At 49.4% G+C, this 12965-nt stretch overlaps 1 protein-coding gene across 3 annotated transcripts in view; it reads left to right on the forward strand.

Annotated features, from left to right (window-relative positions):
• Positions 1-10885, forward strand: part of LOC140216140 (endochitinase-like) — a 29952-nt gene extending 19067 nt beyond the window's left edge. For all 3 annotated transcript variants that reach the window (XM_072286518.1, XM_072286519.1, XM_072286520.1), the window contains exons 8-9: positions 10087-10209; positions 10673-10885. In XM_072286518.1, coding sequence (XP_072142619.1) covers positions 10087-10209; positions 10673-10828 — 279 coding nt within the window. In that variant the 3' untranslated portion in view covers positions 10829-10885. The remainder of the gene's footprint in view (positions 1-10086; positions 10210-10672) is intronic.
• Positions 10886-12965: the final 2080 nt, after the last annotated feature.

A 12965-nucleotide genomic window follows, 5' to 3' on the forward strand; every position in this document is an offset into this window, starting at 1 on the left:
GGGTCTCGGAGTTGGGCGGGGACAACCAGTGTTGTGGTAGCTGAGGCTGAGCCAGTGAGCCTTTCAGTCGACATGGTCGTATAACCGACAAGGTGTCCGCTGCGAAGTTCCGTGGTGTCCTTCGGATATACCCCACGCCTCCACAAAAGAGGTCACGGGAAGATGTCAAAAAGGGTTAATATACGATGTTTACACATTGACAGTGAGTGGACCCACAACTACAAAGATGACGGGCCAGGGCACAGCTCGTCCTCTTTCTCGTCTGCTATGCAACGTCTTCTTCGTCCGCAGGATAGGCGGCTCATAACATATATATATATATATATATATATATATATATATATATATATATATATAGAGAGAGAGAGAGAGAGAGAGAGAGAGAGAGAGAGAGAGAGAGAGCCACACAGACCCATAGGACACAAGTTGCGCAAGCATTAGCCGTTCTCTGCTAGGAACGTTCTACCAAGCATGCTTCGAATTATATAGATGTTGTTGGGGTCTCGGTGCTGACGCCCGTTATTGCCAATGGGTCGCAAGCCCCAAGGGTAGCGTTGGCCTGGCGGCCTGGGGCACTGGAAGCATCCGAAGGTCCCGGCAAAGCAAGAGAAGACTGGTAACAGAACAACTTGTTTATTCTAACATAGCAAAAGAGCGGGCGGTCAGGTCGACCGAAGTGAGAGACGGGAGAGCACGTAACTCGACAGAAGAAATCGGAGCCTCTCTCCTGGCGTCCGGGGGCAGCTGCTCTTATACTCTCGGCGTCGCGGGCCAGAAGGAAGGTCACGGGATGAGCCCACGCGACGGCGGAGCATGAGCCCACGCGACGGCGCGCACGGTCGAGCCGAGAGACATGTTGAGCCGAGTGTAGTGACGCATCGCCAACCCGCCGACGGACAGACCTCCTGGCACCTCACTTGGGGAGCTCCGCTCCCCGGCTGCCGCGCATTGACAAGCGTGGGCACACACACACACACGCACACACGAAGACACGTGGCACTGAAACACGCCTGGACACGCTTGGCGGGGAGGCGTTGCGGCGGCGTCGAACGGGCCAAAATGTCCGCCGCTTTGAACGAAGCCCCGGCGTCCGTTGCATCCGCGCCGGCATTACCGCGCGTTGTAGGCGAAACGTAACAGACCGCCCCGCCGGGGGAAGGAGATCCCGATGGTCAGGGGACTGCATCCGCTGTCCGGAGGGATGTCGCTCGATGATGCTCATAACCGAAGTCGGGCGTCCTTTGGCGTTTCTTGAGCGCAGCGCACAGAGAAGGCCTCGTTCTCACGTTCAGGTGCACACAGGACACTGCAAAGTGACTTCGGGAGAGTTGACATTTTTGTTCTCGTTTCCGGCAAGCGTTAGAACTACGCCGAAAGTCAACCGCTCAGTCAGCAAGCACGGCACAACCCTCACTAAGCCCTGCCAGGCTCTTTCCCCTTTTTTTACTGCTGCCTAGTTCCTTACAGTAGTTTAGCAGCACTCAGAACGCGTCCACAAATCGAAAAAATTGCACTAAAAAGCACATCATCACTTTGAAACACTACACGAAAGCAATAGGTTAAAAATCCTGCCTCAGGAAGAAAAACATCAGTAACAAGCAATTTTGAGGCTGATTCCCACGTTAGGGGCTTCGACTTAAGCCATCGGCGTTACCGTTGAGACTCCCCTTTTTGTAACGCACCTCAAAGGAATATTGTTGCAAAGCGAGGCTCCAGCGCAGGAGGCGGCCATTTTTGGGAGAGATGGTCTGCAGCCATTGGAGAGGGCAGTGATCCGTCTCAATGATAAACCTCGAGCCGGCTAGGTAACATGACAATTTCTGAACGGCCCACACGATACACGCACACTCTTTCTCGGTGGCGCTATACGCCTGCTCACGACTCGTCAGCTCACGACTAGCATACAGGACGGGGTGTTCTACTTCTCCATTTTCCCGTTGGCACAGTACAACGCCCATGCCTCGCTCACTAGCATCACACTGAACAACGAACCCTTTTGTGTAGTCGGGCGATCGTAGCACAGGCTGGCTTGTTAGGGCGCTCTTTAGGGCGCTAAAAGCTCTTTCCTTTGTCTCGTCCCAGACGACTGTTTGCGGCTCTGTCTTTCTTAGAGCATCCGTTAGGGGAGCCGCGATATCAGAGTACCTGGGGATGTACCTCTGATAGTAGCCGGCGACACCTAAGAACGACCGAATATCGGTCTTCGTGCGCGGTTGCGGGAAGTCTCGCACAGCGGCCACCTTTATTTCAGAGGGGCGGCGACGACCCCGACCAATCACGTGTCCGAGGTAGACAACCTCGGCCTGTGCTAACTGGCACTTGGGAGCCTTGACTGTCAAGCCCGCATCGCGCAGGCGGGTTAGCACTGCCCGCAAGTGGGCCATATGCTCAGGCCAGGATGCGGAGAATATCGCTACGTCGTCTAGATACGGTAAAGCGAATTCTTGCTGTCCCCGCAACACTTTATCCATGAGGCTTGAAAAGCAGTATGGCGCGTTCTTCGAACCAAAACTCAAAACTTTAGGACGGAATGTCCCCATTGGTGAAATGAACGCCGCATACCTACTAGCCTCTTCTGTAAGTGGAACCTGCCAATAACCCCTGACAAGATCTAGGGTGGAAATAAACTGAGCGCTACTCACTCTCTCAAGGCGCTCCTCGATGTTAGGGATCGGATAAATTTGATCCTTAGTGATGGAATTAAGCCTGCGGTAGTCGACGCAAGGACGAGGTTCCCTGCCCGGTACCTCAACTAAAATCAAAGGGGAGGTATAATCACTCTCACCCGCTTCAATAACACCGAGCTGTAGCATTTTCTTTACCTCAGCCTCCATAATATCGCTCTGGCGGGGTGACACCCGGTACGCCTTGGATCGTACTGGCTCTGGGGAGGTAAGTTCTATGTCATGAGTAAGGACAGAAGTCCTACCAGGCCTCTCAGAGAACAGACCTTGAAACTCTTGTAAGAGCTGGTGTAGTTCGGTTTTCTGCTCAGGCGACAGCGATGCTTTACTTATTAAGTCCCTAATGACTTGATCGGTGTCTTTCCTGTTCGTCACTGAGCCTAGTCCCGGAAGCTCGACCGGAAGCTCTTCGGGAACGTTTACCATCATGCACACCACTGCTTCCCGTTGCTTATAGGGTTTGAGCAGATTACAGTGGTAAACTTGCTGTGCTTTCCGCTTTCCTGGCAGACTCACCACGTAGTTAACGTCCGACAGTTTTTGAACAATCCGTGCTGGGCCCTCCCACTGCACGTCGAGTTTGTTCTTTAGCGATGTGCGCAATATCATGACCTCATCGCCCACCTCAAAACGACGGGCCCTGGCTGTCCGATCATAATAAACCTTGGCCCTCTGCTGGGCCTTTGCCATTGCTTCACCTGACAACTCCTGTGCCCTTCTTAAGCGTTCGAGGAGCTTAAGCACGTACTCTACCACGACTGGGTCGTCGCCCCTGCCTTCCCATGATTCTCGAAGCATGCGAAGCGGAGATCGCAGCGAGCGACCGTACACCAGCTCAGCTGGCGAAAACCCCGTAGCCGCATGCGGTGCGGTCCTTAATGCAAACATCACTCCAGGCAGACACAGCTCCCAGTCAGTTTGATGTTCAAAACACAAAGCTCTCAATACGCGCTTCATGACGGAGTGGAGCTTCTCAACGGAATTCGACTGGGGGTGGTGCACTGAGCTGTGCAACAGCCTTACCCCGCACCTTTCGAGAAAGGCTGTCGTCAAAGCGCTAGTAAACACTGTACCCTGATCTGACTGGATTTCTGCAGGAAAACCAACTCGCGCAAATATGGACAGTAGTGCATTGACTATCTCAACTGAGCTGAGTTCTTTAAGCGGCACTGCTTCAGGGAACTTTGTCGCTGGGCAGATCACAGTCAAAATGTGTCGGTACCCCGTGGCTGTTACCGGCAGAGGTCCCACTGTATCAATAACGAGCCGTCTAAAAGGCTCCGTAATGATAGGTACCAACTTCAACGGCGCCCTCGATTTGTCCCCTGGCTTGCCCACCCGCTGACAGGTGTCGCATGTCTTCACAAAGTGGTCTGCGTCCCGAAAACACCCTGGCCAATAGTACTCTTGCAAGAGACGGTCCTTAGTTTTCTTAACTCCTAGGTGTCCGGACCACGAACCCCCATGCGACAAGCGCAACAGATCCTGACGATAGCATTGAGGCACGATCAGCTGATCGAACTCCACTCCCCTGCGGTCTAGATACTTCCGGTACAGGACCCCACCTCTTTCCACAAAGCGAGCATTTTTCTTGGCGATACCTTCCTTGACAATGCAGCGTATGTTTTCTAGGCTGCCATCCTTCTTTTGCTCGGCTATCAAAGCCGACCGGCTGACTTTTAGCAACCTGTTTAGTCCGTCTGACGTAGGCGCGATGAGCAAATCTGGAGACAGCTCTTCTAACCTTCCCGTGTCGGGATTTTCCTCTCCAGTATCTGGTGCCTTTAACGCTACAGGCTCAATTTTATTCAGTTCGGGCGTGCTCTGAATACCAGCTTGCTGCGCCTCTGACCCTTTCTCATCGTTCAACAACGTCGGCCCCGCAACTACCGCCTTTGCAGCGAGCTCCCGAACCTTCGATCTGGTTAAGGCCTGAACGCTAGCCTCACCAAACAAAAGCCCCTTCTCGCGCAGGAGGTGATCGGACCTGTTCGAAAATAGGTACGGGTACTGGGAGGGCAGCATAGATGACACTGCGGCCTCCGTCTCAAGTGCTCCGAAAGGTCCTTCAATAAGCACTTTTGCTACCGGCAGACACACGCTATGAGCTTCCACTGCTTGCTTGATCCATGCGCACTCGCCCGTGAACATATCGGATTCTACGTAAGACGGGTGAACTACATCCATTGTAGCTGCGGAATCGCGAAGCACTCGGCACTCTTTCCCGTTCACGAGGAGGTCTCGCATGTAAGGCTCGAGAAGCTTCATGTTCTCGTCAGTGCTGCATAAAGACAAAAACACGACTTTTGTTTTTGTTTCTGGACACTGCGCCGAAAAGTGACCCGGCTTCTGGCACGTATAACAAACGCGCGCTTGCCTCGTCTCGAACCGCTTTCTGCGTTCGGCTTCGGTTGCCGCCGTCTCCGTACGTTCGGTCGGACTGCTTTCACTCGCATCCGAACTACGTGTGTCCCCCTTTGCTCTCATGGGCGTGAACTTTGGCCTCTCAAACTTGGAGCCAAATTCACCCTTTTGACCGTCCTTAGCTCCACGAGCCCGACGCGTCACAAACTCCTCGGCTAGCTCAGCGGCTCGAGCCACCGTACTAACGTCTGGCCTATCCAAGACCCAGTACCGCACGTTCTCAGGTAACCGACTATAAAACTGTTCTAGCCCGAAACACTGCAGAACTTTCTCGTGGTCACCAAACGCTTTCTCTTCTTTGAGCCACTCCTGCATGTTTGACATAAGCCTGTAGGCAAACTCTGTATATGACTCACTTTTGCCTTTCTCATTTTCCCGAAACTTCCGACGGAACGCCTCCGCTGACAGCCGGTACTTTTTTAGCAGACTCGATTTCACTTTGTCGAAATCCTCTGCCTCCTCTCTCTCCAAGCGAGCGACTACGTCGGCCGCCTCGCCGGGTAGCAAAGTGAGCAAGCGCTGTGGCCACGTTTCCCGAGAGAACCCCTGCTTCTCGCACGTTCGCTCAAAGTTAACCAGGAACAAACCAATGTCCTCTCCAAGCTTAAACGGCCGCATCAGGTCAGTCATTTTGAACAATACTCGTTCTCCTGCACCGTGTGCCTGACTTCCATTACGAGCGCGTTCCATCTCTAACTCGAGACGCTTCATTTCCAAAGCGTGTTGACGGTCGCGCTCTTCTTTTTCTTTCTCTTTTTGTTCTTTAAGTTCACGCTCATCTTTCTCTTTCTGTTCTTTAAGTTCACGCTCCCTCTCCTCAATGGTCTCAAGGCATTCCGACAGCTCGTCATCCTCAGCTTCTAACTCAAGAATAGCCCTTAGCAGTTCTGGTTTTCTGAGTTTGTCTGAGACATCCAGACCCAACTCTCTTGCAAGCTCCAGCAATTTCGGTTTGCGCAACGACTTCAAATCCATGGCTGCTCTGAATGCTGCTTTCTCTACTGCCTACTATTGTCTTGCCGCAAACTAACCCGGCAGCAACGACAACCACAATTACCAGCTCTGTTTCTGACACTAACAAAAGCCTGGCAAAACTCAGAAGAAGAAAGTCCCGCACTCACCAAACCTCGCAGCCAAGAATTCAGCGCAGTCGTTCCGCTGCAGGCAACCAGTCATCACACAGGGCTCGTTGCACTGCTCCCGGATGGTCGTTGTGCTGCTCAGCATACAGTCAACCGCATCTCTTCGCTGCTGGCCTCCGTTGTCGCGATCTCACCGCTGGCAACCAGTTGTTGGGGTCTCGGTGCTGACGCCCGTTATTGCCAATGGGTCGCAAGCCCCAAGGGTAGCGTTGGCCTGGCGGCCTGGGGCACTGGAAGCATCCGAAGGTCCCGGCAAAGCAAGAGAAGACTGGTAACAGAACAACTTGTTTATTCTAACATAGCAAAAGAGCGGGCGGTCAGGTCGACCGAAGTGAGAGACGGGAGAGCACGTAACTCGACAGAAGAAATCGGAGCCTCTCTCCTGGCGTCCGGGGGCAGCTGCTCTTATACTCTCGGCGTCGCGGGCCAGAAGGAAGGTCACGGGATGAGCCCACGCGACGGCGGAGCATGAGCCCACGCGACGGCGCGCACGGTCGAGCCGAGAGACATGTTGAGCCGAGTGTAGTGACGCATCGCCAACCCGCCGACGGACAGACCTCCTGGCACCTCACTTGGGGAGCTCCGCTCCCCGGCTGCCGCGCATTGACAAGCGTGGGCACACACACACACACGCACACACGAAGACACGTGGCACTGAAACACGCCTGGACACGCTTGGCGGGGAGGCGTTGCGGCGGCGTCGAACGGGCCAAAATGTCCGCCGCTTTGAACGAAGCCCCGGCGTCCGTTGCATCCGCGCCGGCATTACCGCGCGTTGTAGGCGAAACGTAACAATGTCCACTTGAGTTGATCCTGCATCAGTAATTTTAGTTCAATGCTTAGAGGCTTTCTTCCTATGGCTGAAAAAGTGGCCCGTGGTTCACATATGGTTCACAATTGGGCCATAATTAACTGCTCGTATTCTGTACACTGGTCCGCATCCCGGCACCTGTTAACATTTCCTTTCGTGTAGCCAATAGAAAGCAGAGCAGATGATCTCGAGGGATATAGTATTTAGTAACCGTGACCATGACCCAGCAGCCAGTGAACAGGGACCTAAGCCATGACTTGGCCGTCTCAAACTATATATTATCCTGTAGATCTGGTTTAAACACTGTATTAGCGTTCGCCGGAATAATCATTTGCCGGATCAACTTTGCAGAGAACATTTGCGCTAATTCGCCCCCGTGGTTTTGTCTGGGTTTTTAAACGCTGACGTAGCTACTCCAAATCCATATAACGTCACATTTCGCCCCTTCTTGAACTCTTGCCATTTTAGCCATTTTAGCAAGTTGAGTCACTATTCAGGAAAAACGAGGTCTAAGTTCTGCGACCACCAGACTCTGTAAATGTGGCCATTTCTCTTATATTCATATTTTTCCTCTAACGGTCTATGGGATGCCAAGTGATATCGTTTTCACGTCTGACATGCATATGAATGGGTACGCCCAGCTGAAACTTTTTCCCTTGAGCGGCTCCTGCAATGTACCCGTTCGCTCTCTTGACCGTTTACGTCCTTCGCGAGCTCTGGTTGTTCATTTCCTACCTTGTGAAGTATAGACCGTTTCATCGGGCGAGGAGGATAGGGCGCGCGGAGAGCATTTCCTCCTCTCTGGCTTGGGCGATCCGGCGCGGCGCTGTTTGAAAGTATTGCTGTCGCGTGCTGCGGAACGATTTCGAGATGTTTTAGATCGTACTTTGTGAAATTTACGCCATGTTCGTTCATATAAGGCCGTCAGGGAAGCCTTTCGGTGCATTGGTAACTACTGTAGGCAGAAATATGTCTTGGGGGCGCAAAAATGTGACGCGCATCATCAGCCGCGGTGTACGCGCATTATCAGTCGCGGTGCGTGTATGTGTTGTTTAATATTTTGCTTATATCGATTTTAATTCAACAAAGAAAACCGGCGTCTCTGTATTACCAGCATTAAATGGTAAATCAGCTCACTATCTGATCGATTGGCGTAGGGAGTAAAACATAAAACATAAGAGCGCATGCTCGTGCACGGCCTACCCAAGGCAACCACGAAACACCTGAGCGGCAGGCGCTATCAAATATTTGTGATACACTGGCATCGTTCTCACACATTTCAAGTTTAGTATGCTTGAAATTACCATATGTCTACTCTAGCCTTGCTGCATGAGGCCCATGGCTCTGCTCAACACAGCGATCACTGCGGTTGGTGAGCCAGCACGATACATATATAAGCTGTGTGCTTCGGCATTGCCTTTTTGGCCTTTATACAGCCATAATATATGAGAGGGTTCGCATAAAAAGAATGCTATGGCTATTTTTGAGCGCAAAATTTCCGTAATACGTTGAGTGCGTCGTAGAGAACTGAACGAACACAACCGAAAAAAAAAATTCGGTTATCATCCTCTTTCTCTAAAAAGCAAGAGAAAACAGGCTAACGCCGCACAACGTTTATAAATATATAACCGCTGATGCCGTATGCTTGGATCATGCGCTATATAAAACAAATATATCTGTAATCCAGCACCTACTACTGCTTAGGACGCTCGCGCAGTTCGTAAACGGTCGCTTTGCTGGACAAGCTTAATTCTGACTGTAAGGTATGCTGCTATTACTAGCCAAAATTATTTTATTCATGGGTGGAAACCTCATCCATCCAACCAAGTAGTCACGTAATGTAACCCGCAGCGAACAGTTTGAACGCTTGTCAAAGTACAACAGCACAGCTCCTATCGTAGCAGAACGGTACCCACGCTGTTACGATCGTCGCGTATGTTTCATGGCTCCTGAACCGCAGCTTAGAAATAGAGGATAATACTGCAAAAAGGTCACATTAGTGATTGGAGCATTCGGAAATACACAATTGATATCCGAGGCTCATTTTACGCTCAAATATGCGCGCACACCATCGCGCTGCGTGTTCCGTCCACCTCAACGCTCAGCGAAAATTCCGGCCATGACGCTTTAAAGCACTTCAGCACGTCTCACAGAACCGTTTACCATGTAGAAGACGCACGTCATATTAAACGGACCGCACGACCGCGAAATCAAACGCCAGAACCTACCGCCGAGCGTATACCTGCCATGCAAAAGACCGCTTTCACCCAAGCCAGTATGGCGCTGCTCATAGGCGGCGCCACTGAGTTCACAATATGGCGGCGCCTACGAAAAAACGGTCTATAGCAGGCCTCACGCGTGGTACACCGCACTTGCAACGGGTCTGCACTAGGCCTAATTCCTTTCCGTTTGGAGCGACAAAAGTAATGCAAATAAACGGCTGCAGCAAGAGTTGTTACAGCCTCCCTTTGAATAAGGTCTCAGAATACAGGAGGAACCGAGGAACAAGTTTACTGGTCAGTTTTCTATTTCACGCTTACTTTGCTCCCTTAAGTATACTGCTTCTATTGTCTTCATGGTGCACAGAGTCATGCCCTTATGCGGAGAGTACAAGAATAAAGGACGATGCGAGTCTCTGACTCAATGTTTGCACCACGCGAGAGCTGTCGACAATAGTGTAACGCTTCGTCTGGTCACACAAGCGGTTCTTAGGCTGATGAAAAATAGTGCACATTATTCCGGCAATTTAAGACAAAATTACGATCGCACTTTTCGGCTTTGGAAGTCGAGGTTATGAGGTTATCTCCCATATGCTGAAATCTATTTTCCCTTGCCATTGACGTAAAAGCAGAGATGAGTGTAGTGCCACACATTCCAGGACTTCGGATATAAATTAAACATGACATTAAATGAAGTTGACACGCGCTCCATAGCTGAAAGCGGTGCGTGCCACAGAGTGCTATATTTGTTTGCTCCAAAGCGTTCTTTCCATCCGCAATATACGTGCCTTCTTGTTGTTCTTCAGATATGCACCAACATTGAAGACGGCATTGCGACACGAGAATTCGACAACGAGGGAAAGTGTCCGTACATATACTATGAAGACCAGTGGGTGGGTTATGAAGACGAAGAAAGTGTTGGCATCAAGGTAAGACCTTCGATCAGCCCAAAATTTCAAAGTCCTTATCTTGTTCACTTTCACCGTATTTAACTGGCTTGATAGTGATCAAGTAGACAAAACATTAAGAAAGTGCATTCGATGCAAACACGTATCTCAGAATGATAGACCAATGAGTCCGATGAAGTAGTCAGCGAGTCAATTGTTGAACAAGAATAGTTATAGTCAAGGCGTTTTATCAATAAAGTGGAACAGCGATTTCGTCAAGGAACTCTAGAGTGTCGCACGTTAGCTGTCCAACAGCTACAATCATGCGAAGCCACTAGGTCATCCTCGCGTATTGCGATCCCCCATATGAACATAGCCCCCATACAAAAAAAATTTCATACTCATATGGGATGCACGTTTAATGCACGATCTAAGACTCATTTGCAAAATTTCTTTGTCTTCGGCGTTGTATCCGATGAAAAAATAAACATTCGCTACTTTGCAGGTCGATTTTATCATCAAAGAGGGCTACGCCGGAGTTATGGTGTTCAACAACGACATGGACGACTTCAATGGCGTATGCGGCACCACGCACCCGCTGCTCAAAGTGGTCTACCAAAAACTGTCGGAGGCACCGGAAAGTCGACGGCGGCGGCGGTAATAAGATAGATGGCACGATAAAGAAAAGGGGAGAAAATAAAATAAACAAAACCTTGGAGGCCATTCTCATCTCTGCTTATGGGACCAACACTGTTCTCACCCAAAAACCAATTGACGCAATGCCGATTAAATGGCATTGTACGTCAAGGAAACACTCATTTATTTTCTTTCAACATCAACGTTTTCCGTGTTTTAAGATTTATTTTGTACAGAAAAACCACATGGCCTGTAGACTGTTTGTAGTAAATCTCTGTTCATCATATGTAGTCGGTACACTCTCCAGAGATGGTAGCAGTACTACTGACGTTTAATTCTTATTAACTGTGCTGGCTGCTATGAATGGTCACCTTATGAAAAGTGGACTGTTCTGATATACGGCTAGTTATGCGAACTCGGCTCTATTAGGCGAATCTTGCAATAAAATGTAGTGAGGGGTTGCTAAGTCACGTCTCTGCGACGCACAAAATCGCGTATGCCGTAGATTACCTCGCTTAGTAGTGGCGTTTGTATTTACTGCGTTTGTAGTTCTTTTTCTGTCGGGGTAAAGGGAAAGGCAAGGCATGACTCACCTTGTTTTGAGGGTTTCCTTTGCATAAATATAAAATTCTAGCTTTTTGTTTGATGTGGTAATTGACATAGTTAATAAGTTACAGGATAAAGCTTATCTTTTTAAATAGACAATGAGGAATATATATATGGCAATTTGAGTTCAATAAAAGAAAACGACATTAATTAGGTGCGAACTCCACTATTTATCTAGAACAATTTCATACGGATAACGCGTAATAAATAGGCGGGTCTATGTAAACATTTTTGCTGGCTTGTATCCATTTAGTTTCAATGTACATAAGTGACCAGGCAAAAATATTCGATCTAGTAGTTTTCTGTTCTTCAGTACAACGTATACATCGCATACGTATCTTACAAGGAGTTATTTATTTTCTTTAGCTTTAAAAAGTATTTGCTGTTTAACAACCGATATTTCGCCTTTCAAGGTAAAAAACTTTGAAGGGTGCGTCTCAATGTATCGCTAATATTTATATTTCTCTCTGGTCCCTGGCATAAACAGTCTTCAAAGATAATGACTAGTTTTTCAACACATTGTGTTACTTGACACGCATTTTTGCTAATGCTTTTGCGTTTCATTTATGCTTATTTAATATAGCGCTTATTATTCATGCCTCATGCCAACGGGCTATAATCACCGTTGGAAACAATGGCAGCCGAGGGGAATAAAGTTTCACAACACCTCCAGTCTCTAGTTCAGTCCTGGAACTTTCGTCACAGAGCTATATATATGCATTCTGTGGCGATGTCCATCATCATCATCATCATCAGCAGCAGCAGCAGCAGCAGCAGCAGCAGCAGCAGCAGCAGCAGTTTGACGAAGGTCTGTCCCAGCGACCTCAAACTACTCCCATCTTGCGCAACTGGCTCCATTTCAACTCTGCAATTTGCTATCATCACACTGCCTTATTCTCTTTCGTGCTCGGCTGCGCTTCCCTAACCCTTGGCATTAATTCTGCGACTTTAGTAGACCGTCCGCTGTCTGCTCTAAGCCTTACTTGACCTATTGAATTCAACTTTTAAGTCTTGGTCTCAACAAACATATCAGCAACATTCGTCTGCTCTCCATAGCAAACTGCACTCTTACTGTTATCATTACTCCTATCATTTTTCGTTCCATCGCTCGTAAAGCGGCCGTTAGCTTCTTCTCAAGTTCTTTTCCTTTTCTTTTTGTTTGTGCGTATTCGCTTGACACAGTCTCTTGTAATTGTTCATAGCCATCGACTTCGATTGTCCCCATAGCACTGCTCAGCGTGCAAGTCAGCCCTTTGAGTCTTGTAGAAGGTCTCTTCAAATTGCAAGACATCCCACCACTCATTACGCTACACCAGGATATTGCGAAGTCAAAGCTTGAGCGCGCTCTTTTGATGGTTTCCCTTTACGCCACTGTTTCGGGCAAGGAGGCTGTTTACAATCATGTCCACAGAGTGGCCGCATGTTATTCTTGCGCTCCAAGAAGGTAGGTATGTATATCCCGCGGGAGTGGCGCTCACTGCGAAAACAACACTGTGCAAGCATGGCCTCGAAGGCGATTGGCCGTTCAGTGATCCAGCCACGAGAATTGTGACCTG

Source organism: Dermacentor andersoni, chromosome 2 (assembly GCF_023375885.2).
Source record: "Dermacentor andersoni chromosome 2, qqDerAnde1_hic_scaffold, whole genome shotgun sequence".
Classification (NCBI taxonomy): Eukaryota; Metazoa; Arthropoda; class Arachnida; order Ixodida; family Ixodidae; genus Dermacentor; species Dermacentor andersoni.